This window comes from Rhamphochromis sp. 'chilingali', assembly GCF_963969265.1.
Source record: "Rhamphochromis sp. 'chilingali' genome assembly, chromosome: 13".
Taxonomy (NCBI): Eukaryota; Metazoa; Chordata; class Actinopteri; order Cichliformes; family Cichlidae; genus Rhamphochromis; species Rhamphochromis sp. 'chilingali'.
In genome coordinates, this window is record NC_137940.1 from 37,015,498 (window position 1) to 37,042,674 (window position 27,177).

Consider the following 27,177-nt stretch of genomic DNA (forward strand, 5'->3'; position numbering starts at 1 on the left):
GAGGTCTTCCACAGCTGTAGTACTTTCCCCAGTGACAGGCTTGTTCCTCACTTACCACGTTTTGGACTGAGAAGACAGATGGTTTGAAAGAGGAGTGAAAGAAACCATCTATGTCCACTACAAAAGGCCATGTTGAACAGAGGGGATGGCTTGCAGCACCGTCTGCCACCTACAATGCAGTCTTAGGATCCCTTCCCAGGAACCTTAACACCCACTCGCCTCTTGCTTCAGGTGACCCCAATAGATTACATGATAGAGTGAGGCAAGATCTCATAGTGGGTTAACCTGAACGACCCTCGTTGACGCGGGAAAGCGCCCGTCGTTGGGTAATTCTGGTCGGTTGGCCCTCCTGGGAAGGTCCACCACTATGCCAACTTTTCTTTATGTATAGATAATGACTCTCACCGTGGTTTGCTGGAGTCCCAAAGCTTTAGAAATGGCTGTGTAACCCTTTCCAGACGGACAGATGCAAATTAATGTGTTTCTCATCCGTTCTTGAGTTTCTTTAGATTGTGGCATTTTAGCCTACTTCACTTAGTCAGACAGGTTCTATTTAAGTGATTTCTTGCTTCAACAGGCAGTAATCAGGCTGGGGCACAGCTAGTGAAACTGAACTCAGGTTTCCAAAAAGTTATGGTTAATCAGAGTTCATTCATATTATAACAGCCAATTACTTTTTCACCAGGGAAACCAACATAATACAGAAGCCTTACTGTAAAGGGTGGAAAAGCATCCTGTAGCAACATGAAGTAAAGAGTGCAGACACTTTACATACAGTAAGAGTATTTATTACAGGCTATATAGTAAAATAATATCAGGTTTACATTGTTTGACTGGCAAACATTTGCAATAGTATCAGTGGAAGTTTTACACAAAGAATTAAAAACAGTCAGTTGTGTAGTATATGTTATGGTTCTATTTCAAATTGTGTACAAAAGAAGCAATTCTTTAATAATAAAACAGTAACTTGACAACAGTCAGTAATGGAGCAAAATGACCTTCATACAAGAAAATGTAATGCCATGTTTTAGCAGTTCTTTCACATTGTGTGGGTTAAAATCACTGGCATGTATCAACTGCCAGTTTAAAACTTGTATAAACAATAAGACATCGAGAGTGCAGCTACTTAACAGGAGCTTCACGTTTTTACATTGTTTCATAGTGAAAGTTTCCCTCGTCCGAGTGAGTCTCACTGAACAACTTAGTTTGCATGCAGCTGACTCCTTTCCATCTCCATAATCAGATTATTATCAGCTGCAGTTCAGAAGATGTTTTCATCTCACTCACTACATGTCACAGCCACAATACAGTAGATTTATGTCTTTAATGAACCTGATGAAAAATACTTACTACTTGTAGTTTTATATTTTATATATATATAATTTTATATTTGCCTCTACCTCCACAGAGTCATCAGATGGATAGGAGCCAGTACAAGGAAAAATAAATACATTTTATATTAAGAGGCTCATAATGATCCTAATATATTGGTATCGGGTTTTGTCTTATCCAATATAAAAGACTTATTCTGCATGGCCATATTCCTTACTGTCAGTAAACAATAAAAATGTTTTAAATATATGTGGCTCAGCATGGGCACTGTGAGAACTGTGTTTCCCATATGAGGGCTGTAATTAGGAGGTTGCTGCAGCAAATCTCTTAAAAATCTAACTAAAATCTGATCACAGCGCAAGCAACTCAGGACTGTGAATAAACATCACTTAATTTAAATTAAGGTTCCTTTTTTAGAAATAAATCTAATTCCTCCTTTCAGGCAGGGAAAACCTTTCATCTGCAACATTTCTTTAACTTTTTTAACTTTATTGGATTATGGTGCTGCTCTTTATGCATGCATGCACCACTAAAGAAGTTAGGTACCTGTGTGCTCTTCTTTATTAATGGCTGTGGAAATTGTGCACACTGGTCTTTGTACTGCTATTAAGTGGCTACAGCTTAATAGCAGTGCACAGAACAGTCTCTGGACATACACGTCGCTGTTTGTCCAACGATTTTTGGATTCATAAGCTTATACACGTTCATCTCTCCTTGGGCTGATTTCCTCTCATATAATCAATACTGCATTTGCTTTCAATATATTTTACAAATGTTTGTCCCAAGATTCAAAACAGAGTGAAGGAATATTTTTACTGTTTTGGTTCATTTGCAGCAGTTTCAAACCAAAAAGCTCAAACAAACTGGCTCTGCACGGCATACACAGTCCCCCAGTCACAGACGGACAAAGTTAGGGATGACGCAGTGAGAAGAACTGTACTCGGTCGGACCAACAAAGAATAGCATATCTGTAGGGAACACTTATTTATACAGCATTAAATAATGAACTGATGCTAAATCTGACTTTGCAGAGAATAAATCAGCATTTCTATACAAAGAGCTCTTAAAAAGGAGACGACTGAATAAAAAACCTCTCAGAAAACTATGATTTAATAACTGCTGGGATCTTGATAAATGCAGAAACCAGTTTAAAAAGCAGTCTTTCCTGTGATAAAAATGCAGCACACAGTTCCCAAACCTGTCGACAGGAGGAACCCTACAGCTGAGACTCCCTGACAGCTATTCACACTGCAGCCTCCTTTTCCTCCTGGCTCCCTTTGCTCTCCTCTCCCACTCCACCACCATCCATCATAAACCTTTGTTGTAGGTCACCACCTTGCAATCTGTTGCCATGGCAATCTCCGGCTCAAGGCAAGACACCTCGATCTGCCAACAAAAAAAAGAGAGTGAAAGAAAGCAAAACAAAGACCATGAAACCAAATGTAAGAATTGAGCTCTTCTCTCCTTCCTTTAGCCTTGAAAGTCATTTAGAGTTTTAATTAGACGCTGGAATAAAAGGATGTGGGTCGGGGCTCTGCATGTCAAGCTGTGTACATGTAATTTGAATTTTTGCACAGCTGCTCCCTGTGCCATCTGGCCTTGAAGGCAGCAGCCCGTCTAACAGTGTATGTACTGTACCTGAGACATCTGGGGGAACAGACTGATGGCCACGGGTAAGGAGAGGCCAAAGGTAACCAGGCACACAACGCTGTGGATGGGCAGCAACAGCCTGCGGTTGCTCTGCAGAAATCGCAGCCTACACAAGTCAAGGCAGAGATAAAAAAGAAACGTGAGCGTGCTGTGTGGATCGATCCCAGATGACTCCTGCAAAGCTATGAGTTATTTTTGGATCTGGAGAAAAACATCATGTGCAGATTTAGGGGAGCTATTTCTGCACGATTAGAGGGTGTGAGATTTATGTGTGTGTGAGAGAATATCATAAATCTGACTGCAGAGTCTTCTTTAAAGGCACAAAATCTGCTTTACTTTTCTATTTCTTCTTATATTGTCTGTCCTTTACTCTTGTGACCTTTGACTGAATGAATAGTTTAGTAAACACTTCGGGGCACAACACATGTCAGCTTTGGTTCAGTACACACAAAGTAGTACTTGTAGTATTTGCTGTGCATTTTTAGAACAAATTCAAGCAGCCAATACTAAAAAAGAGCACAATTAAAGCAATGGTAAAGCAGTCCCAGTTTGCTGCACAATGACACAAAGCAAACTACTGTAATGGATTTATTGATTGCTGATTGTGTTAGAGTCTGACTTTGGATAACCATCAGGAGGCAAAAACATCAAAGCTGATAATACAAAGCCCTGCACCTGCCAGATTATTAAATTGTACTTTAATTAAAAGGCTAACTTAGGCTTCAACTGTTCTTTTGCCATGATTTGATTTAGTCACAGTCATACTTAAGTACTAGTGTTACTTCAGTTTTGACTAAATGGGTGGTCGCTGCATTTTCTTGTATTATAGGTTGAATAAAAAGCATCATTACCCACAACAGCATTCATAAACGTAATTATTCTATATGAGTACATTTGTTTCTTTTCATTTGCTTTTCTTTTTTGTTTGATTTGCTTTGTTGGAAAACTTACTGCATTATATTTTACATTCTGATCATTTTACATGTTTGAGGTTTGTGCTGTTACTGTTTTAACTGTGCCACATCGCTCTAGGAACTTTTGGCAGCAGCTTTATGTACTTTTCTAGACCAACTGGCCAACAACTAACAACAACTAACAGCAACAAAAGTAAGTCACTAGTTGCAACCCTAACAGGAAAAAAATCTTAACAATGTATTTCTGCACAAACCTCTCGAGGTAGGACATAATGATGGGGGGCAGGACAAAGATTGGCATTGGGAGGACCACACGTGTAAAGGCAGTTTCCATGATTGCCTGGGGATAGAGAACATTGTGCACATGCTCCATTTCAAACACTGAGTTTATTTATTTATTTTTCAGGAAATCAGATGGCGTTTGGATTTCAAACGAGAATCATGCATGCAAAAATGAAAGAGCCCTCACATGTCTCGCAGCAATTCTGGAGGATCCCACAATGTTCCCGTTGTTGTCAAGCACATCGATGCCCTCGGACAGCTCATTGTGTCTCATCAGGCCCACGTTACAGATGTTTGCACTAGCTGGAAAGGGAGAGGGAGACAGCTCAGAAATTATAATGCATTTTAACCAGAATCTGTGCAGAGACTGACAAACAACGACTGCAGCCACAGACGTTGTGACTGTAGTCTGTGCAGCCACAACACTGTGGCCCAAACCAGGACACTACCATTACTTTCTCCATTACCATCACTGTCAAATCCTGTCTCAGAGTGATGACGATGCTGAAAAGATCGTGCACGTATCAATTCCAGGCATGACTATTGTAATGCATTATTAGGTCACTTTAAATGTCCCTGAAACACTTTCAGTTGATCCAGAACACTGCAGCGAGAGCGCTAACTAAAACTAAAAGAGAAATCACATTTCTTCATTTTCAGTTTCTCTTCACTGGCTCCGTGTTATCAGAATTTAATTCTCATAAAAGACATAATCAGCCTCCATCTTATCTTAAAGACTATGGGGTGGCTGTAGCTCAGGTGGCAGAGCAGGTCAACCACTAATCAGAAGGTCGGTGGTTCGATCCCAGGCTGCCTCCTGGCTGCATGCCAAATATCCTTGGGCAAGATACTAACCCCGTGTTTGCCTACTGGTGGTGGTCAGAGGGCCCGGTGGCGCCAGTGTCCGGCAGCCTCGCCTCTGTCAGTGCGCCCCAGGGCAGCTGTGGCTACAACGTAGCTTGCCATCGCCAGTGTGTGAATGTGTGTGTGAATGGGTGAATGACTGAATGTAGTGTGAAGCGCTTTGGGGTCCTTAGGGACTAGAAAAGCGCTATACAAATGCAGGCCATTTTACCAGGCCATTTAAAGACCACATAGTACCGTATTATCCTAACAGAGCATCGCTCTGTGACTGAAGGTTTACCAGGGATTTATGCTTCAGTGGGAAATCTACACCATTGGCATGTCATAACTGCAAACCTCTTTGAAACCCCACACCTACGGCATAACCCAACCTGCACTTCCTTGGAAATGTAACTACATTTCAGGTTGATGCAGCTTGCACCTATTGTGATTGGCCTATTCAGCACTGTTCATTCCTCTTATGTATTTCCGGTTACTTTTTCCGGATTGGTTAAATTACAAGAATAGAATTGAGTGAATGTACAGAGTGGTTCCCAGCATTATCAAAAGCAGAATATCAGATACAACCTTCAGCTATCAGGTCTCTCTGCTATGGAGCCAGATAAGATTACACCTAAAATGTGCATTTTTGATTAAGCTTGCAGTTCATACTCGTGTAGATGACCCTTCACCAGCCTTTAGTTATACTGCAAAAATGTCCGGTTGCTGGGAGCTTCTAATGATGCACTGTTTCTTCATCAATCATGGCGGATGGCTGCCCCTCCCTGAATCTGGTTTCTTTCTGTTAAAAGGAGGGTTTTTCGTTCCCACTGTTGTCAAGTGCTTGCTTGTAGCGGGTAGTGTGATTGTTAGTTTCTAGCTAATATTCTAGGATATAAAATGAATTAATGCAGCACTTTTTGGTCTTTTAGTTATGAGAAACCTTTCCCATACAGCTTTATTCAGAGCTAGAAACATTCAGGAAACATACAAAAATTAAACATGACCTGATATTAAAATGTTGAAATGATGTTAACCAATTTGTACAAAGTACCAGGGTGTTCAGTCAGACATGAAGCTGACAAAGAAGAAGAAGATAGAAGCATGTCGTGGATTAATCTGTAGAACTGCTGATGTTCATGAGAATAACAAGTTCAATAATAAAAGGAATACATAAAATATCCTAGCACAATTACAAAACTCTGAAATCATTTTTAAACAAGATGTAAGATCAACCAGCAGAGGGCCACATGAAACCCACCCTCATCATAACAAAGGCTCCTTTGAAAACCTACCTACAGCTGGAAAGGGGACAAGTCTCTGTATTATCATTCTGGTGGCAGGACTCAATTTATTGGCCTTCTGAATCAGCACATTCAGTCCCACCTATAAAATATAGAATAAATATCTGTTAAATCTCGTAATTCCAAGTAAAACCAGCTTTTTATACAGCTCCACAGTGCTGCAGTTAAACATCTGCAACATGATAAAAGTTATTCCACAAGACGAACTGTATTAATCTTAAACCCACTCACTGCAATAGATACAGCACTCGTCACAGCTCCTGCGTAGCCTTGAATAAACTTGGATGTTGGTGTAGGCTGAAGAAAAACAAACAGTGTCACAACATTTGTATAGTTGGTTTTTTTGCGTTTTTTTAGTTTAGTTTGTATTTATTTGCATTTTTACCTTTGTCGCATTACGATTCGCATAGTTCACACAGGCATTGTGACTCTGGTTCAACCACTGAAGAAAAAAGGAAGGGAGGACATGAGGGAAGAGCCGGGCTTAAAGGATGAGCGAGTAGTGTTAAACAGAGCAGCAGCACTTTATTTTACAATGTCCCAGTGTATAACAGGTGGTAAAGCTTTGCATGTACCCAGTAAAAGTGCACTTACCAGATGTTCAAAATGGACAATAAATGCAATGATTTACAATAAGCATGTTATTTACAGTACCTGCCATATAATGGTAGACACCACAGTCTGATTTGGGAGAAGAAGGCCAATGACCTAGATGAAATCAGGGAATAGGAGCTTATTTTTGGACAAAATAAGTTCAAAATCTCCTTTCATCTGTCCCCAAATTTGACCGTGTTCTATGAAATGCATGGCTTTCATATGTGACTTACAATTGGTGTTCCAAATGGTACATAACCTGCACAGTGAAAACATGATTTTCAGTGTAGACAATGATGATACAATGGATCAACTCAAACAAGTTCAGCAAAGATCTTCATCTGAGGCCGTACCTGACATTCGAAATGGCATGAAGATCTTCTCTCCTGTGTCAGGATGAATGATGGCCTGCGTGCAGAGAGCATGAAAGCTTCCTCATGCCGCCAGCAGCCCAGAGACTTGAATGTATGAAAGGGCAGTAAACGTGGGCCGACTTACGTCCGATATAATACTTACCTGTTTGATCTTCTGTGCTTCCCACAGCTGAACATGTGAGCAATGCAATAAAACAAAAGAACTATAATTAAATATGAAGTATTATTATAATTTTCCTTAAATGGATGGAAGATGTTATTGAGTTTGCCTTTTCTATATTGTGAAAATGTACATTTTGCTGTAGCCAGGATGTTGTGATTTCTCTCAGGAACAGATTGTGTAATATTATGTCGTAACATTCACCTGAACGTCAGACACTCCAGGTGGGAGTGAGCCATGTTTGTAGTCATCGAGGAGTTTGATGCATTCGTTTAGCCGTTTCTGTCAAAATTGGAACAAGAATGAAATTATCCTTTTGCAGGAAAAAGATTGTGTAGAATATAGAATTCTGTATTACTGCGGCGCTGTACCTGAACATATATAAACAAATTTATCCACAATACAGCACCTTTCCATCTGAAAATACACTTGAACATCACTTTGCATTTGACAGGAAAATATTTAAGACTGCAAAAAAAGCTTTACCTTGTAATTAATTTGGCATTTTAACAATTATTTGTTGTAGAGTTATGAGAAACCTATCCATCATGTGCACATGGCATGTTTAGCAAGTTGATAGTTGAATTCTTGAGTTTTTATTACTCCACTGTGACACCTTTTAAGATGTTCAAATACAAAATGTTTTCATGAATCAGGAATATCACTGTGAAATATGACACACAGATACAGATATATGGAGTTTTATTTATTGTACAAACTGAGGGTGAGAAATTGCAGAAAAACCCTGAGCCCCTTGCCCACACAGTGAGGGGACCTGGTGGCTCAGTTATGATGTGGAAGGGGGGTTTTCCTGGAATGGTTTAAATCCACTTGTCCCATGTTCAACTTTATCCTCTAATAAAATGTTTCTGTCCTCGTGGGAGTGGCGTCTCAGGATACCAGGGTCACCATCCAAAGAACACGAGGGGTCCCTGAATTAGAGTTGGATGTCTCGAGACCGGTCTTGGCCTTGACGGATTTGGTCTCGGTCTTCTCTTGGTCTTCCTGTCTCAGATCGACATAGTGGTCGGGAGATTTGGAGTCAACAGTATCCACGACGCACAGCGTAACGTTCGATAATGTGTCATGCACAAAAGCATCAGCTCTACGAGCCGTGCTTACAGAGCGCTTTGTAGTGAATCAGAAGAGTCGACTCCCATTGAGCGAGAGCCGCTCCTCACTTAATTTCCTTTCAGCTCTCACACAGTGGCTCAGCTATGCTCCAATCCCATAATCACATGCGAGGATATAGGATAATATCATTATGTGAAAAACAGAGAGGGTGAGAGACGCGACAGTCAAGTGGAGCATCCGTCTGTCCTCTCAGTGAGTGAGTGAGACAGTAGACAGCGGTGAGGAGGGCTGTGCGAGTGCATCGCAAGAACACATAAATATGCCCGACACCTGTAAACGAAGCAGCATCCGGCTGCAGTTTAAAGACTTTTTTGTCTCGTTCTCGGTCTCATCTCGTCTTTGTCTTGGTCTCGATACCCTCTGGTCTTGGTATTGTCTTGGTCTTGGTTTAGGCGGTCTTGACTGCAAGTCTACCCTGAATTGGCTGATGGGTACGAAAATGATGTGAATCGTATGACCTTCACCATCATCCGCTCTCAACACAGTAGAACATAAAAAGGAGATTCACTACTAGAGACTAGAGTTGCACTGAAGCAGTCCTGGCAGCCCGAGATGGCTGAGCATCTTACAAAGAGACTTTGTTGTGTTTTTCCTTTAGTTTGACACCTGTCTGTACATCTAGATGTTTTAGAGAAAACGTTACCTCTGAGACAAACAGAGTGCTCGGGTCAATGATGTCTACAAAGTGTCTCAGTCGACCAAAGAACGAACCCTGGGAAAGACAGCATGACAGAGTTAATCCTTAAAAATAGCAGGAAAACATGTTTTCACTCAAATACACAGAACCAATTCCATTCGACTTGTTCGTGATCATAACAAACAGTTTTATCTGCCTCACAGTTACACTGAGTCAGCAATAGCTTCATAACATCACATGTCTGCATCCTGTTGTTTTATATTGACGGAAGAATATTTGCAAGGTCAAAACCAAGGTTCAGAAACACTGAAATGAATACACATGATCACGTTAATCTACTTCAAAATGTAATTCACAACTTCTTTGTGTAGCAGTTTTCTTATAATCATATGGAAGGAAATAATGCTGAGATGTAAAAGCAAATTATGTATTTTAAGATTAAAGTTTGGGGGAAATGCACCAGCAATCTGCACATTTACTCCAGTAAAAGTTCCTCCCAAGTGAGACTTGAAGCTGCTGGTCAAGCGCCCTGTTTTCTGTTCCCTTCACTGTCTCTACATCAGCATGCCAATTGCTAAGTATGTGTGCCAGCAATCTGAAAAGGCCCAACAGGAGCCTGTGCCAAGAGTCTCTTTGGCAAACCAGACGGGTGAAAACATGGCAGCTTCAATCAGAATCCGTCAGAGACATTTATCAGAGATGAAGGGAGGGAAACACAGCAGAATGACAGTGGAACTGACACGTCTCTATTTTCATTACCTCTCTAGCACCAGTTTCAAATTGAAATGACTGGAAACAACCTTCTGTCCTTATAAAGACCGTAGGTGTATAAATCTATCCGTATCACTGCTCTGGGTTTTCTGTCACTGCCTCGTTCCCTCATCGCATGTCTCCTCCTCTGACAGGCCATATGTGCTGCAGTGCTGTTTTGTAAGAGTGGGGCGAAGGGAGGATCTGTGTGAGGAGCCCGCGTTAATTATGCATGAGTTTCAGCTCCCTGGAGAACACACAACAAGGCTAGCAGAGATGGAGCGCGGCACAGAGCACAGACAAACCAAACAAGATTCATGCTGATTCAAGGACTGCCCTAATTTTTAATGCTTTGATGCAAAGAACTAAAAGTATTGCAGCACCTTGAACAGCCCAACATGAACTGCAGGTTACTGATGAAAAACGAACGTCTTTTTGAGGACCAGAGGGGAAAGAGCAATGAAAAACTAATGGCGGGGCCGAGCTGGGGAGCCTTGGTGATGGTAATCAGTTAAAAAAAATGATAAATATCCTGAGACAAAGACTGTTAATAAGCTGTCACTTGGGCAGTCTGTGAACAATGCAATATCCTGTACTAATTGGTGCGTCCATGAATGAATTATGAAACAGATCTGGAGGCACACTCATGCATGCAGTGCTTCAATCCTCCTAAATTAGATCAAGAGAGACAGATTGCGAGAGACAACATTCATTTGTGTCTCTTTTGGTCTTTTTGTCTCTTTGACGTCATCTTGTGTCTCTTTGTGTTGTTCTACATCTCACCGTAGTCATTTTGTGTAATGCTGCATCCCTTCCTTATCCTTTTGTAACTCTTACTTGCTGCTTTATATCTTTTTGTGGTCATTTTTGCAGGGTTTTCTTTTTTTTGTTTTTTGTTGTTTTTTGTTGTTTTTTTTGGGGGGGGGGGGGGGGGGGGGGGTTACAATTTTTGCAGCGATAGCACTTCTGAACCACTGAAAGAGGGTCCTGGGGTTAAACCTGGTTTTAGGGCCACTGGGTGTGGAGTTTGCATGTTCCCCTCGTGTTTGTGCTCTGTCAGAGTGCCAGCTCCTGCCTGTACTGAAAAACACTCCAGGTTAGGTCACTCCTGCAAAACACAGTGCCTCTTGGTTAAACTGAACAGCAAGTTAAGAAATAGAATGGAATAATAGAATAATATCTAAATAATATTTGAATGATTTCTGTGTCTCTTTGTGCATTTCTTCAGTAAAGATCTGTCACATCAAATGTACTTGACCTGAAAACACTTCAGTAGTTGTGGGAAAATTTTCATATTTTCCAATATTTTTTTCTGCTGTCATGGTGGCATAATAACAACTGTATTGGTCGCTCGTGTGAGTTGAGAGAACATCAGATTTAAAGCAGTTTAGTGTGACTTTAATTTACACTCCACGCATGAAGACTTTACTCTGCATTGACATTACAGCGTAAATAACTCCCTTAATACTGCTGTTCGTTAAATGGGAATGACCACAGAATAATTAGATGCGAGTTTAACTTGTCCTCAACGTGCCATCGGAGTCAACGTGAAGGACACGTTATCTGTCAGGCCTGACCACTGCAAATTAACTAACGGAGGGAAAATTCAGTAATGAGCTTCAGACATTCGTGGAAGTCCAGTAACGTCAAACAAAGTGGGAGCAACAGCAGTCTGCAGGAAGCATCCTGGGGGTAAAAAGAAAGTTTGGTTGGACTGGATTATTGTACAAGATGTTCCAACAGATTTTGAAGCCTAGATTAAAAGTGAAAATAGGAAAAGCCAAACTCAGACAGCCAGTTGAAGATTTGAGAGAAAACGACCGACGGCGAGCTCTCAGTGTGTTGACTGCAGATCCGAACAGTGATATAACCGTGCGTCGAAGAGGCGTGGAATCTCATAAAACACTGATATGGCACTGCCGACGAGAAATCATTTCCACTATAAAAACTGCAATAAAGTCAAAACTCATCCATCTCTACCAAGTTCACTAGCAGCTGGAAGTTACTGCGGTTTAAATAAAGGCAACGAAGAATCGGATCACAAATCAAAGCCAACTTTGTGCCCACAAACTGCCTCAGCATCCGGAACGGAGCGGCTGCAGGGCGGAGGATGGAGCTGTTTTCCACCGAAAAGCCTGAAAACAAAATCCCATTAACGGATGGTTAGCGGAGGGTAGAGGGGGGGCTTACCTGGTCGTATCGGGGTCTCCCGAGCTGGAATGCAGGACACGCTGCGGATTCCGCCATGACACTCAACTATTTATTTATTAATGAACTGGATCATGAACGGATTTCCAAGTACAGCGAACTACATTCAATGTGTAACTAGTGAAGCAATGTGCCGCTAAGCCTGCCGGGAGATGTAGTTTTCTCATTTGCTTTAACGCTGGCAAAGTTGAAGCGCATGACTACACATCCCAAATAATCGATTAGGTGAACGCTATTGCATAACTGTTCGGATTGATCTTGGGGAGAGATAACCGCTGATGCCACCATAGGTGTCAGATAGACCCAATTACTCATAATGTGAGGGGGCGTGGCCGGATGTCTGCAAGGAGTAATGGTCGGCCTGGAGCGACTTAATAAAGAACCAGCAGCGACAATCTATGTTATCAGTCAGCGCATTGGACACTTTCATTACCTCTTATCATTCTGTGGAGAGAAGCAAGACACTGCCGCTTAGGAAATTACTTCCATCTCAAAACACCAAGAAAAAAGACAAGAGATTTAGTTTTTTCTCCTCTTATAACGCTGATACATATGAAGAAAAATAAGAGGAAACTGAGAAAAAATAATAAATAAGCCAACTGTGGCATATGGAGCGAAATGTGCATGATAAATTCGGATAAATGACACTTCCAGCGTCACTTTCAAAGCATTCATTTTGTCCCCTATAGTGTTACTTTGGGGTTACTTAATTATGAACACTGTTAATATGCATCAGATACCCCCCAAAATAAGATTTTAAATGCTATCTTCTACTATTACATAAGGACAAGATAAGGATAGCCCTTCTCTGACTGCAATTACATTTTATCTGCTAAATTTTGTGAGCCCCTTTCTGTGTGTACAGATCTGTTCCTTCTAAACGGGAACTGTGCCAAACCTGATAAAGTCTTTGCTTTCTTATTTTACTATAATCCAGCCACCTGAAACCAACACTTCCAGAAGCACAATTACGTCGTCACTCCTGCAAAGGGATGTGTTTGCCTGGTCTGTGGAGTCATGGATGCAATTTTCTAATGAAGTTGCAGAGCAGAGGTCCCTGTTGAACCAGCAGGTTTCCACCAAAGCTGTAAAGTCAGGAGTGCCCTCTAGCGGAGATAAAAAGCATTGCTGCATGACTTACCACATACAGCACAGTTTGCAGGACGGCATTGATTTGTCACTCTGCAGACCTACTGCAGTTTGATCAGTAGCAAAAACAACATAAGTAGTGTGGAAGGTTCGGCTCATGTGCACTTTATTTTATTATATTACAGTACTGCGGTCGTGTAAAGCATTGCAAGTAGCTACAGTCACACTAGAGTGGCATTAGGTATGATGTTATTATGACAAACTTTATTTGATAGAAATAACTTATAATACTCTTATTTACTGAATGTTTACTCTGTTATCCCTACAGTAAAATGTTATAATTTCAACATAAACAGACAACAAAAGCTTAAAAATATATTAAAACATTCTGACTATTTTAGCCTGTAAAATTCCAGGAGAGGGGGAGAGCACTGAAGAAACAGAGTATTTTATTGCAAATGCAAACTGTAAGTCTTTATCCTCTTCAGTCTTTTCTGACACAAACATAAATGCTGTTTTTTTGGTCATCATACAGCAATGTTAATGCAGAAACAGTCATTTTTTTAATATAATCCACTTTGCGAAGCAGCAGTTTATGTGTTGCTACAACCTTTATTCTTAAATACAATCTAAAAATATGGTGTTAGCTCAAGTTAACCTCTGTGGATGCATTTTTTCACGGGACTGATAAAACAGCCTTGTGTCAAAATTGAATTGGCTGTAAATCCTACATTTTTAAAGTGTTACTTAAGCTAACATCATATTTGACCAGAGCACATCAAAAACATTTCCAGAATTTTTTTCTGTATCCTATTTTCTTTTATTTTAAGCACATGTGAAAGCAGTGACTTTAAGATTAAATTTACAACAGGTGACTACATTAATGCATAAGCATGAGTAAAAGAATTTTTTGCTTCTGCTTTGATAAAAGCTTTTTTTCTGCTTTGTCTGCTTTCTGTTTGTACCAAATTGAGATAGTAACCAGCATGCATGTTGGGTAATATCGTGTCTACATCAACAGGGCAGTATCAGCAGTGAGAAGACCTGGATGTTTGTGAGATCGGATTTGGTGGAGATCTGCCTCCAGAACAGTTACGTACTCTCATCCATAAATAACAACTTTCAATAATGCAATATCCTAGAGGCCTGAAACACACCAATCACACACTAGCACTGTCCTCACTTGTGCCTAGCACGCACTTGGAGCAGCGTTGGCGTCTGCTCCATGATCCGCAGTAACAGATTATCAATGTAGTCCTCCAGGTCTCGAACCTGTGACTTGACCTTCTTCAGCTCGGCCTCGCATTTCTCCAGCTGCGCCTCCTGCTGCTCCGAGGCTGCTTGCTGCTTCTGCATGTCCATCTCCTGCTGCAGCAGCAAGGAGATCAGCTCCATGTTAGTCAGGTGCTGGTACTGGGCTGACCTGTCCACCATCACCTCCTGCAAGACAGGTCAAAGGAAAATAAGGTTTCATATGTGAAAAATACCTGTAAACAATCATATTTAGAGGAAATAACTATATTAATTCACATTCTTTCTGGGCGTGACAGCAAATGTGTTTACCTTAGCTTAGCATAAAGAGTGAAAGTCAGAGTCTGAACTTGATTCACTGTGTTTACATTAACCTAAACATTTCCAGGCAGCGCTCTCTAAGCATCTCAGAAAGAAAGTCGAACTATTCTTTCTGTGCCAAATGTGATTGAAACGATTGATGATTGACAGATCCCTGCGTTAAAAAGTTAAAGTGGGGACATTTTCATTTGCAGGTGGTTAAAAAAAATGACATGAGTCACAGGAAACAGTGAGGTCATCACAACAGTCCTGCAGTGCAGTTATTAGCACCACGTGCACTGCTGGTGCCAATAAATGCTCATGGAAGCGTTAAACAGTCACAAACCTAATGGCTTTCTGTGATTTACTATGGCAGGTTAATGACTTAATTCTTCCACTGTGCAGTGTTTTGAAAATTGAAATGGTGAATTAGAAACTAATGTAACTGTTATGAGCCAAGTTCTGACCAACAACTGACCACACATGGGGCGACATTATCCAGTGTTATATTAAAAAAGAAAAACAATATTGCTGATTTGCTAGTTAAGTTTCACCGATGCGAGAAATGCTTGAGTACAACTGTGATTTTAAATCCTCTGCAGTTTGAAACATTTCATATTTACTTAAACAGGATGCAGAAATGTAAAAGAGAACAGCTCTCCTGCAGAAACAAATAATATGCTCGTGTAAGTAGTTACAGATATGAAATTAATTCCACACTTGTCTTCAAGTGCAATGCTTATCTAGGTCAAAGAATTATGCCACACCTAGAAGGCGTAATGGGATCAGTATTTCTCTCCTAGTGTTGAAGGCGATTTCAGTTTAACAGGGGGGTGTTAGGAAGCAGCTGGTGCACTGTTCCTGTGTTGCCCTGATGTGTTATTCAAACGGTCTAGAGCAGCGGTCCCCAACCCCCGGGCCTCGGACCGGTACCGGTCCGTGAGTTGTTTGGTACCGGGCCGCGAGAGTTGAGGCTCAGGTGTGAAATTTATGGTTTTTAGGGGTTTTATCAATTTTTAGCATTATTTTTTATCGTTTTTATCTTTAATTCGGTTTCCCTGGGTCTTTTCCCGTGTGTTATGAATAATCTTTTTTTTGGTATCGGTACTGGTTTTATTTTGTTGTATTTATCCGCAACACCTTAAAGGCCGGTCCAGGAAAATATTGTCGGGCATTAACCGGTCCGTGGCGGAAAAAAGGTTGGAGACCGCTGCTCTAGAGTTCCTCATCCCAATATGACAGAGAATTTATTTAATTAATAATCATCACTGGACAAAGTAAGATTACAAAGTATTTTTCACAGTACCTGACTCTTCTCAGGTTCAGCTGTCACTTGATGAGTGCTGCGTCCAGGGTTAATAGTCGACTTGAGCTTCTCCAGAACTGAACGACCCTCCTTCTTCTCTGATTGGCTAGAGGTTATTGGCTTCACTGGGTGAGGCCTGAAAAACAAAGGGGTGAGCACTAGCATTTCCACACCGGTTCAGCATAACTGCTTCTAACTGTTTTCCAAGTCCAAGTCAAATGATAGCTTGGCATTTCCTAGAGAGGTTTAACACATCTGAGACCTCACTCTTTGAAGGAAAGATATGCAGCATGTGAACATTTAACATAAAGGTTGGAGCACAGCATGAAAAGCTGCAGCTGTCCAGATCGAGTTTCAGTGTAATTTCTTTGAGCTCCATTGAGTCCCGCTGAAAATTCTAACCTCACCCCCAAAACAGCTGGGACACAAAACAGACTTTTGATTTCTGAGTCTCATAAACGTTTAATGCTCAACACCAATGACGATTCTGGCTGCCTGCCTTACTTTTGTACATGACAAAAGTACAAAAATGTAATACTTTTGTGAATAAGGTTAGAAAAAATGCATATTTTACCACTTTTTTGGTGCTGTTTACATATGTGACTCTTTAGCAGAAAAACTGGCTAAATTTAGGCACAGCAAAGTGTGAGAAAGCAAAAAGAGAATAAAGAAATAAAGAAATACAATAGGCAACCACAAACTGAAACATGAGATGAATAACATAAATGTGCAGCAAAGCCAAGAGCACTACAGCAGTAATCATCCAATCGCTTTGGATGAGAAGGCAGAACTTATATATGCAAGTGCATTCAACGAGAAGCAAGCCGGACCAGCAGGAAACAAAACTATCACAGCAACCAAAGAGTTAAAAACAACAACACATCCCAGTTATATATGTGCATATCATGGCTATTGTCAGGTCTTCTAATTTAGTACAGCTTGTAAATAGCTACACAGGTGATGTCCTAGTGTGAGGATTCTCACCTGCTCTCCTGACGGGGCAGGTTGCTAGCTGTCTGTGTCTCCTCAGGCAAAAGTGAGTGCCGTGCAGCGACCAGGGGCTGGTCAGTGGTGAAGGTGGTAGAGTAGGAGGAGGTGTAGGGGGCCACGGCCAGCGTAGTGCTGGCTCCAGCACTTGGCCCCATGCTTGAGGGATGTATGGACGGACAGCAGACAGGTGTATCAGCTGACAGGGAGAGTGCAGACAAGATGGAGGGAGAAAAAGGGGGTTCGTGCAAAGATTGCCCAATCTTTGCCTCACAAGGGTTTCTCGAGTTTGGCGCTACTTTTGCGTGGAGGTCTTCAAAACTGATCTCAGAAGGTTTTCCTGTAACGCTGTTTTCTTTAAGACACGCTGCTGTTTTTCCTTTTAGAGATAGAGCCGATGTTGTGTTTGAGTCTCTGTGACACGTTTGCTCATTGTTGCTACATTCAAGCAAACCTGCCTGTTTATCGAAATCAAACGAGGAAGAAAGAATTGATTTAGAGGGCTGATATGATGACGGTCCTTCACTGATTTCTGAAATGTTTTGCACAAGACATAAAAACTGTTCAAACTCTCTGTCTCCACTTTTGCTTTGGCTGTTCGGGCTGTCGCTGCTGCTCTGTCGGGACACTGCCTTTGGTCTAAAACGTGCACTAACTACCCCTGAAAATGACTCCGGCTGGTTAGGTTTACCCATCTCTGCTTGAATATTGCAATTTTCATCAAAGTCCTTCTGCGTCTGGTTAAAATCATCATAGTCATTTCTTCTTTCTTCTCTGCATTCAGCAGCTGGTGAAACACTGGTCTGATTTTGAGACATCAAAGCAGTCATTTCTCGGCTTGTTACCCTGGAGTGACCAAGCGGTGCTACATTGTTCAGTTCGTTTCGATAATCACGGCAATTGTCTTGGCTGACTGGAGCTACTTTGCACAGCTTATTGGAAGATATTTCAAATGACGAATTCATCTCGGGGATGTAAGTGTCCTTCAAAGTAAATATTTCCTCAGGTTTGGTTTCCAAATGGTACACGGCCACCTGTGAATTTTCAAGCGGTTGCTGTAAAGTCCCACTTTTATCGCCAACCTCCGAGTGCGAAGACCCATCAGAATCAATAAAACCAAAGTCTGTATTATTCACATTCATGTTCAGATCTCCTAAAGTTAGCGAGAAAGAGATGTTATTGTTGGTGCAGGGAGTTTCTGCTAGGTTCGTTTCCAGTATGTCTTCTCCTGGAGTGGGAGAAATACCTAGCGCCTTGGCATCTGCATGTGAGAGAGTAGTGGGCGACATTTTCAAAAGCTCTGCAACGGATATCTCACTATCAAGAAGCATTTTAGGCCCTGAGCTCTTAGACGTGATCTCAATTCCAGTAGTTTCCTCGGCGTTCAGCGATAAACGATGACTGTTTACTTTGCATTGTCCATAATTTCTTCTACACACACGTCCGTACAAGTCTTGCTCGAACAACATCCCCCCCCAGCAATCAGTCTCGTCTTCCAGAGGTTCATATTTGAACTTTTTGAGCTTGTCTTCTGGCGTGAGCCCCGGAGAAGTAACGTTTGTGTGCGACTGGGAGTTCAGGCTGAGGGACTCGCTGGTCTCGCTGCTCGTGTGCGGGTCAGGAGATATGTTGTTTCTTTTACATTCTCCTTCTCTTCCACGCTGTAGTGAGGCCACACCGGTCTGAGAGAGGAGGTAGGCTTCTTTATGGACAGCTAGCTCCTGACCTCTATGCAGCCAGCCATCAGAATAAATCTCATTCACTGATGTTCTTAAAAGTCTCCTTGGAGGCAAAGGTGGAGGCTCCTCATTACATGTTTGCAGTTCTTGTGCATAGTTATTGTTATTGGCCAGGGGATAACTACGTTTACGAGATGAACCCGGGCAGGTTGTCAGCTTTTTTTGGGGAGGACAAACTTTTGGGGAATTGAGCCTGCTAGAGGCAAAGGCATCAAATGAGTCCTCCCATTCTCCTGTACTCTCTGACCTGGAGCAAGGGGCGGAGTGATTAGGAGAATTTGGTGAGGCCACTTTGGGCGATAATGCAGGAAGTGATATCTGCCTAGCTACTGCCCTTGGGCGCTCCCGCTTTATGGAAGCCATATTTGTGGCGCTAACTTCATGAGGAGCAGTGGGTGTGTGGGGCTGGGCAGGTAGAGTGGTGTAATGAAAGGGGGATGAGCCAGCAGAGGAGCAAGGTTCAAAAGGAGGAGACTTCTGCAACTCTCCTGCTATGAGCTCCTCAAAAAAGGGATTGCGCTGCATACGTGGGAGGAAAGGATTGGAAGGGGAGATGGGGGTTGAGGAGGGAGAGGAAGAAGGGGTGAAGACATTGATGTGACTGCAGTCATCGGGTGAGACGTGACCGGAGAGAGAGGCAGAGGGAGAGGAGCACTGAGGAGGAACAGGGGAACGAGGAGGGAGGGGAGGGGGTACATCTGAGCTGCGTTCTACCTTAGGAGAAACTTCCAGCCTGTGAAGGAAATAGGGCACAATAGTCCTCTTAGTTAATGATGTGCCAGGTAACCAGATGGGGAACATTGTTGGTACAAAAACAGAAAAGATAACCAGAATACAAGCTGATATTCCTCAACAAAAGAGGGATATTCCTGCTTAACGTCAGTCTTTAAACTTCACGAGGTTCATGACAGACTTATGGAAAGAGTAACGTAAAATAAAACAAAGAAGCAAAGCACATCTGCAAAATAATCAAGCAACGAAAAGTAACTATCGCACTTAGCCATTCAAGCACCAACTGCACTGGCAGCTATTCTGTTGGGTGAGCTCGTGTCAACATGGAATGATATTCTTCACATCCTTTTTCAAAACCACTCACAGAAAGAAACACACTCTGGGTAGAAAAACTGGCAATGCAGGAGTGCTGTTTGTGGAAAATATAGCATGAGGTGATGGCACAGCATGGTTGTAAGATGGAAAAAATTATGATTTAAATCAATTCCATTTTCAAATGAGCAGGCAGAAGAGTGAAGGCTGAACCCAGGACACCCAACTGAGCACAGGCCTCTGTTGCGCCTGGATCATCAAAGTGTCTGAAGCGCAGACACGAGGTCGTAAATGAGCCCAACTCACCTTGGTTTGTTCTGGGATTCACTAGAGCCAAACCAGCCTCTGAGCCTCCCCTCTGATGTGGAACCAGCATGGCTGAGTTCTGACTTAGATGGGAGAGAATCACTCCTCCCTCCAGAAAAGAACGTCTTTCTTAGCTTCTTTCCTTTGTCAGCTGATTCAGCAGCTGACGAGACCGTCATTGCCTGCACAGGGCAACCCCCTATCTGAGCTTCTTGAATAGAAGTAGACGATGCCTGAGCATCCTTTTCTTCCTCTTTTTCCTCTTTCTTCAGTTTGTCAAAGGACCAGCGTCGGCCCTCTGCAAAGGAAGCTTTGTCCTCGCTTCTTTTGGTGAGATTCTGCAGCGAGCGAGAGAGCGGGGAGCATTTTTCCAGCAGAACCAGTTTGGACGAGAGCGCTCCAGAACCCTTTGGGGTCGATGGCTCAGAGTCATAGACATGGCTTCCATTTATACACAAGGATGACTGGGACTGAGTCATGGTCTGTCCCTTGAGTGACTCGACTGCAGGATTGGCTCGAGGGAAGGCCGTTGTGATCTTACTAGCTTCATCGCTGAAGGCGCGCTTGTGAGTGAGAACTTTTGTGGTGTGCTGACTGGTGAGCACTGTTGAAAAGATGGGAAAAACAGGTTAATAAAACTAAATAAGGACTTCTTTCATACATCTTTGTTTTTATTTGAAGACAAACAAAGCTTTGTGTCTGTATAAGGCTATGTATCTGAATCTGTATTTTGAGGAGGATCCTTGGTTCTTTTTTTTTCTTTTTTGGTTTGAAGCGGTAATGTTTGAGTTTTTGCCACTAGGGGCAGCAAAGATCACACTATTTCTGAACATTTACAGTTTTTTCTGAATGCTTAAACCCTAACTGTGATTCCTGTAGCACAATCTCTAAAACTATTCAGACTTATAGCAAAACCACTCACTGAGTCTGCAAAACTAAAAGCACAAAAACTGCTTTGCACTCAGTTTGCAATTTTGTAACACACACTTTGCAAAACTGTAGGCACAATTCACTGCACAACACTCAATTACCAAATTTCCAACACACTCCTAGCAAAAGTATACACATGTGTGGCTATCATTAACACTAATTTGCCAACTGTCTGGCACACTTTCACATGTGAAAACTTTTTTAGATAATTAGTTCACTTTGCAATCAGCCTAAGCACTATAATACAGGTAAGCTGTGTGTGCGGAGTACAATGGAGGGAGCAGAAAGAGTGAGAAGTAGAGGAGGCCGAGGAAGAGGACGTGGAGGTGAAGAAGTAGGATGAAGAGGACGACAAGGACAAGGAGGAGCAAGAGGAAGACGAGAAGGAGGGAGAGGAAGATGAGGAGGGGGAAGAGGAAGGGTAGGAAGAGTAAGAAATAGAATTGCTGATGACATCAGAGCTACAATAGTGGACCATGTAATCAACCGTGGAATGACCCTGAGGGTAGCTGGCCAACGGGTCCAGCCTAACTCGAGCCGCTACACTGTAGCAAGTACCATAAGGACATCTTGAAATGAGAATCGGTGAGTACAGTCACTCCACACAAAGATTTGTAGCACTGCCATATGCCAATGAGAAACACACCAATACCATTGATGTAAAAATACTGAAATTGTTACTTTACAGAATTGCTAGATGACCAGATGCTGGGGCAGAGGAAGCATGTTCACTGCAGACCAAGTAACCCATATAGTCATTATGGCGACTGCAAATAATCCTATACTTGGAAATGAACACTTGTGTTTGTTTTGATGTACTTGAAGTTTGGATCCCTCTATGCTTATGGATCTATGACAGAAGTATGAGCTCAAACTGACATAGCCTACCTTGTGCACAGAGGAAGCAAAAGCCAGATGTGTTTTGTATTCATACCATCAGTGTGCAGTTGGCGCATTGTGTGCTTAGTAGATGATGGCTTGTGTGTACTGTTTGATACGGAAACACCATTTTTACGAAGGTGTGAAGAGTTAATCTAGCTGTGTTTGCTTTTGCAAGAGAACTACAATGTTTTGATGATTGGGTGACAGGTTTTCTTATTTGTGTGAAGAGTTTTGCAAAATTAGCCAATAGTTACAAAAAATGTGCTCAAGCAATCAGAAAAAACTGTAAGCAGAATGGTAAATGCCTTCTTACTTCCTGATACAGCTGAGGCCTAAAAGTAATTGGACAGTTGATTGACAAGCAGTTACATGACCGATTGAGGCCTGTTCTCTTGTTATTTTATCATAAATTGAGCAGATAAGAAATCCGGAGTTAATTCCAAGTGTTGAATGTGCATTTGGTATAATTTCAACTGGAACTCTCATCATGAATTCGATTGAGATATTGATGAATGCGAAGGAAATGATCATTTGGTTGAAAAACTTAAATAAACCTATCAGAGAGAGTGAAAAGAAAACCCAAGGACAGAGAAAAATATGGAGAGGACTCGTGATCTGAAGCATACCATCACCTGTTAAACAGGCATGTATTTTGGCCACTGGGACTGTGTCACTGTTGTTTATTGATGATGTGACTGCTGATAGAAGAGCAGGAGCCCAAGAGTTTCTCAAGGCAAAGAAACTGAATATTTCTTGAATACAGTTTGATAAACAAATGCAGAGCTGAATGCAGACAGACCCACAAACCAGCAGTGATTAAAGGAAGCTCCAGTAAAGGCCCAGCAGAGCCTTTCAAGGGAGGAAACGCAGCACTTAGTGACATCAGTTGGTATTGGACTTAAGGGGGTCACTATTTGCACTATTTCCACTTATTAAAAATAACTGTTATATTTAAAATTCAGTCAGGTTTTCAATTAATTTTAAGGTTGCATTTTAATGACAGCTAGATTGTTTTTCACAATCCAGACTGAAAAATACAAAAAATGTATCAAATACTTATTTGTATTTAATCATATGCTGATATCGGGCATTGCTCATATCTAGACGATGGTCCATACATAGTTGGAGTTGCCTTTGAAGCCAGTCAACAAATATCTTAAGTTTTGCGTTTGCACCATTATTCAGGGAAACTTTGGGCTGTGTAGCTTCTAAGTAGCGATGGCATAGAGATAACTGTCTGTTCCCTTTTTTGTGCTTTTTTATCAAAGAAACAGCCGCGTTTATGAGGAGAGATAAAGATTACTAAGATGCATGATGAGATATGGAGGTCATTCAAAACAAAACTATTTTCAGATCCTGATGTCTCCTATGTCCTGATCAGTACAGCCGCTGCACACAAATCTAAAGAAAATCCGTGTTTGCTAAATATGCTGTATATTTCATATAAATGTGATTTTTTTCATCTGACTTTTATTCAATAAAAATAAAATGTTTGTGATGTTAGAGTAGGTGGAATTTGTGTAGCATGGCTGCTAGAAAACAGAAAAAAAGGTTTGGTTTTTTCTTTAACTCTGCGTTATGCACTTGAACTATTTCAAAGCCTACCTTTTTTTGCTAAATCTGTCTCCCCATAGTGAGAGTCAACCCTCACTTTGCTAGTGTAGATGGGGGAACTGGGAGGGTCTGACAGCAGATCCAGACTGGGTGGAGGGCCAAGGTTATCACTGGCCATGGAAGACAAACTACTCTCTGAAGCCAGAGACGAACACGACCTGGTGTCCGACGACTTCCGCAGCTTGCCTTTGAAGAAATCCTTCATCTTGCTCCTCTTCTCCTCTGCTACCTCCACATCACGCGATTCCACCACCCCTACGCTCTGTTCTCCAAACGGCTGCCCCAGGGATCCCGAAAGGGCGGCGTAACGGCCCGGCACGATGGCCGATGAAGACTCCACGTCCCCCCTCTTCCTCCCTGTGACACGATCCTTGAGCTTTCCAAACGCAGAGCGAGGTTTGTCCTTCATGGTGAGGTCGAACATGCTGGCTGTCATGTTGTTGCGGGTGAACTGGACTGTTATCTGGAGCTGGCCACGTTCCTTCTCCTTTCTTCCTGCCTTCGAGTTGAGCTTGAACCACCTGCAGAAGTAAAAGAAACAGAAATACAATACAGCACGTGAGCAGGATACTGTTACCATATCTGGTTAAAGGTGAAATCAGAACTTTAGCAACAACAACAAAAAAACAAAACAAGCCCTTCGAAATATTACATAACCTGAAAATACTGGTTCAGGGATTGTGTCAAACTGCCTGGGAAAAACTGTTTTGTAAGCCTCAGACAGCAGATCACCACTCAAATTCCTCCAGATCTACCCACCTACACCTGGTATGCACGTATGGACAAAAAGACATGGACAACATGAGAGGTCAACTAATAAAATCCTTCCTCTGTTCATGCCTCCTAAAGTCTTGAGACTTGACCAGAGAAGATGTTACAGAGCCAAAACTAACAGCAGGAATCCAGCATGAGTTTCACAGAGCGTAGAGAGAGAGAGGCGAGAGGGCGGAGAAGCCACAATTAAAGCCAGATGTGCTGTATTGCTTTACTCCATTCTGCTCTTCAGTGTTAATAGTGGAAGAGTATCACACCAATGTCATGCATCCAGTTATGCCACCTGTGCCACAGCCGAGCTCTCGAATGACGGAATATAAAGATGAAGGTGGGTAACACCTAAAGATAAGAACCTTCTTCTGCTCACATGGTTAAATTTAAAGTAAAACCAGAGCCCTTTGGATTGGGAGGAGAATCTAGCCTGTAACATTTTGTTGGTGTCTTTTCTTCAACTGTATTACTGAAAAACAAAAAGTAAAGATAAACAGCTTTTGTTTTAAAAAAGGAAGCCAGAGTTAATAATCTGCAAAAAGCATTAAAATAAAATAATACTGGAGCTTTTGTGACAACTTGACAGCCAACAACTGGATGCAGAAGTCCTGCAGAGATTCTCCAGCTTGGCCAGGAAAGACAGTGGGTTTGATTATAACAAATGCGCTTAGTGCGATACACTTCATTTAGAGCAACTGTAGTCTTGTTTGGCCAATATTTTGGCCTTTTACTTCAACTGGTTCTTATCTTATCCTGAATATAAGCATTAATGGGTTTCTTTAATGGGAACCTATTTACAGGTCATGTTTTTATTCTCCTACAAGTTGGAGAAAATGTCTCCTTTGAAATGATGTGGGATAAAGATGGAGGTCTTCTGGCTACAATGGATCTCAGTGAAAACTGCATCTCATCTCATATTTCTGCGGTGCATTGTGGGAACTGCTGCTGGAGTATCTCTGTATTGGGACAGGGGGCCAAAGAGCCAGCGTGTAACGAGTTTTAAAGGCTTGGCAGCTTTCTAACCTCTTCGTCATCCTGCAAAAACAGCACATTTGATTCCACTGCTAAAGTCTCCCGTGGAAGGAGCTGCTGCCTTTTGGGCTGTAATGTTGCACATGACTGATAATCACTGCTGCGTGAGATGGGAACTATTCCCAAGATCTTTCATGAACTACATGCTTTTAATGAAGACCTGAAAGTTGCACATCATTCTCCTGGAAAACATATTTAACATAATCTTGTCATAGTCTGACAAAAAAAGAAAAAGACACATCACTTCTTTGTGGCACTAAACTGAAAACAACAACACGTTTGGCAGGCAAGTTGCACTAATAAAAAGCCAACCTACTCATCTCTTGGACACACTCCATCATGAAATATCTTATCAAGAGGTATAATGGTTTGACCGAGAAACACATCCAGCCCGATAAGCACTCGGTGCATGACCGTGAGGACCAGGTCCCCGCTCCCCGGGGGGTAGGCGCTCCGGCCGCCATCCTCTAGGATCCCGGGAAGCAGCTCGAAGCAGCACTCCTCGTTCCACACGGGCACCTCCGCCTTCTCCACGAGGCCGGTGGTGTACTTCTCCTTCCCCACCTGGATGATGGTGTAGAGGTAGCGGCTGCCATGCTTGCCCTTGGTTCGCAGTCCCTTTGCGCGGAGGACGGTGACATTCACATGAGTGGGCACCCATCTCTGATCATCGTCCAGATCTATCAGTGACATCATCTTGCACCGCTACAAAGGGGCCCTGCGTGTGCGACAGCAGTCGTTAATTTACTTAGTGGCGTGTTTTATCAGTCGATTAGGAGATCATCCCCCTTCACGCTGTGCTGGAGTTTCCGCGCTGCGCAAAAAAACCCTCTGCAGAAAATGTCCAAAGTCGGCCAAGCCTCCGAGGGTTTATCCGAGGTCACTTTCCAGACAGCAGACTCGGCTTCTCCTCAACTTCCAGCTTCGCATACTACCATGACTCAATAAATGCAAATCCCGTTAGGTGAGCTGCGTGCTCAAATCATCCATGCTCGGCTCACGTCGCATCAGTTAGTTTACAGTCCACAGATCTGCCCAGCGTTTACGGCCCGCCCTCCTCCACGGGCCCGCAGACAACCAGAGAGATGCCGCAGAATTAAAGAGGAACACCCAACAAAGCTTCATCAGATCCACCGACGCGCAGAAGCTCTGCTCAGAGCCGACGTCAGTGCGTTTGAGCCAGAAAGACCAGCTTCAGCAGCTTCGCTTAATATGCGGGAAATGGATTTACTGAAGTTTCTGGGCGGAACCTTCTGTCAAAGCCAAATATTCTGCAGCTCATCCTGTTTTTCTGTCTTTTAGTGTGTTCGCCTGTTGTTTCCTGTTGAGTGCAAGCTGAATGTAAAACCAGTTATATGGGCCTCCAGGTCACAAATTACTCGGGTTTTGTAAATGGCAAATGAAAACTGATCCGTATAATTTTAACTATTTATACTCCTAAAAGTGATCAAACATTTTTTTAATGTATGAAAATATATTGCTAGCTGCTTTTCCTGTGAGAGCTCTACTTCCTAATATCAAAAATAAAAAACAACAACAATAATAAAAAAAAATGATATTAGTTGGGATAAAAAATCCTTTCCCGAGGACATTATCCTGGAGCTGCAGCGCCATCTAGTGGACTTCAGAGACAGGTCAGTCATACATGCAGTTTACACAACTCAGACGCTGTAGACTTTCTAATTTTATGCGCTGTTTACCACAAACGGATTCCTTGATATCTCGGTTACATTATTTCATTGTTGTAAAA

The 27,177-nt window shown here is 42.2% G+C and overlaps 2 protein-coding genes across 2 annotated transcripts; both read right to left on the minus strand.

The window, feature by feature from the left end:
- Positions 1 to 801: 801 nt before the first annotated feature.
- sfxn5b (sideroflexin 5b) lies at positions 802 to 12,413 on the minus strand. The gene is made up of 14 exons (XM_080900894.1): positions 12,165 to 12,413; positions 9,231 to 9,299; positions 7,658 to 7,735; positions 7,436 to 7,462; positions 7,273 to 7,327; positions 7,153 to 7,178; positions 6,980 to 7,033; positions 6,711 to 6,767; positions 6,557 to 6,622; positions 6,317 to 6,407; positions 4,366 to 4,481; positions 4,151 to 4,236; positions 2,971 to 3,088; positions 802 to 2,718 (listed from the first exon to the last, which is right to left on the minus strand). The coding sequence occupies exons 1-14, from the start codon at positions 12,219 to 12,221 to the stop codon at positions 2,641 to 2,643; spliced, it is 978 nt and encodes a 325-aa protein (XP_080757020.1). The 5' UTR covers positions 12,222 to 12,413; the 3' UTR covers positions 802 to 2,640.
- Positions 12,414 to 13,703: 1,290 nt separating this feature from the next.
- rab11fip5b (RAB11 family interacting protein 5b (class I)) lies at positions 13,704 to 26,648 on the minus strand. Its single transcript, XM_080900396.1, has 6 exons — positions 25,744 to 26,648; positions 23,622 to 24,151; positions 20,205 to 20,808; positions 17,113 to 19,587; positions 16,129 to 16,264; positions 13,704 to 14,711 (listed from the first exon to the last, which is right to left on the minus strand). Exons 1-6 carry the CDS (start codon positions 26,121 to 26,123, stop codon positions 14,451 to 14,453), a joined length of 4,386 nt encoding a protein of 1,461 aa, XP_080756522.1. The 5' UTR covers positions 26,124 to 26,648; the 3' UTR covers positions 13,704 to 14,450.
- Positions 26,649 to 27,177: the final 529 nt, after the last annotated feature.

Bases quoted from the DNA above. Each gene is read 5' to 3' on its own strand.
- sfxn5b (XM_080900894.1), bottom strand. From the start codon at position 12,221: ATGGCGGAATCCGCAGCGTGTCCTGCATTCCAGCTCGGGAGACCCCGA. The intron at 6,768-6,979 runs GTACTGTAAATA...TTTTTTCTTCAG, and splicing joins TGTCTACCATTATATGGCAG to TGGTTGAACCAGAGTCACAA. The intron at 4,482-6,316 runs GTAGGTTTTCAA...CTCCCTTTCCAG, and splicing joins TGTCCCCTTTCCAGCTGTAG to CTAGTGCAAACATCTGTAAC.
- rab11fip5b (XM_080900396.1), bottom strand. From the start codon at position 26,123: ATGATGTCACTGATAGATCTGGACGATGATCAGAGATGGGTGCCCACT. The intron at 24,152-25,743 runs GTAGGTTGGCTT...TTACTTCTGCAG, and splicing joins GGAGTGTGTCCAAGAGATGA to GTGGTTCAAGCTCAACTCGA. The intron at 19,588-20,204 runs GTGAGTTGGGCT...TTTCCTTCACAG, and splicing joins GAATCCCAGAACAAACCAAG to GCTGGAAGTTTCTCCTAAGG.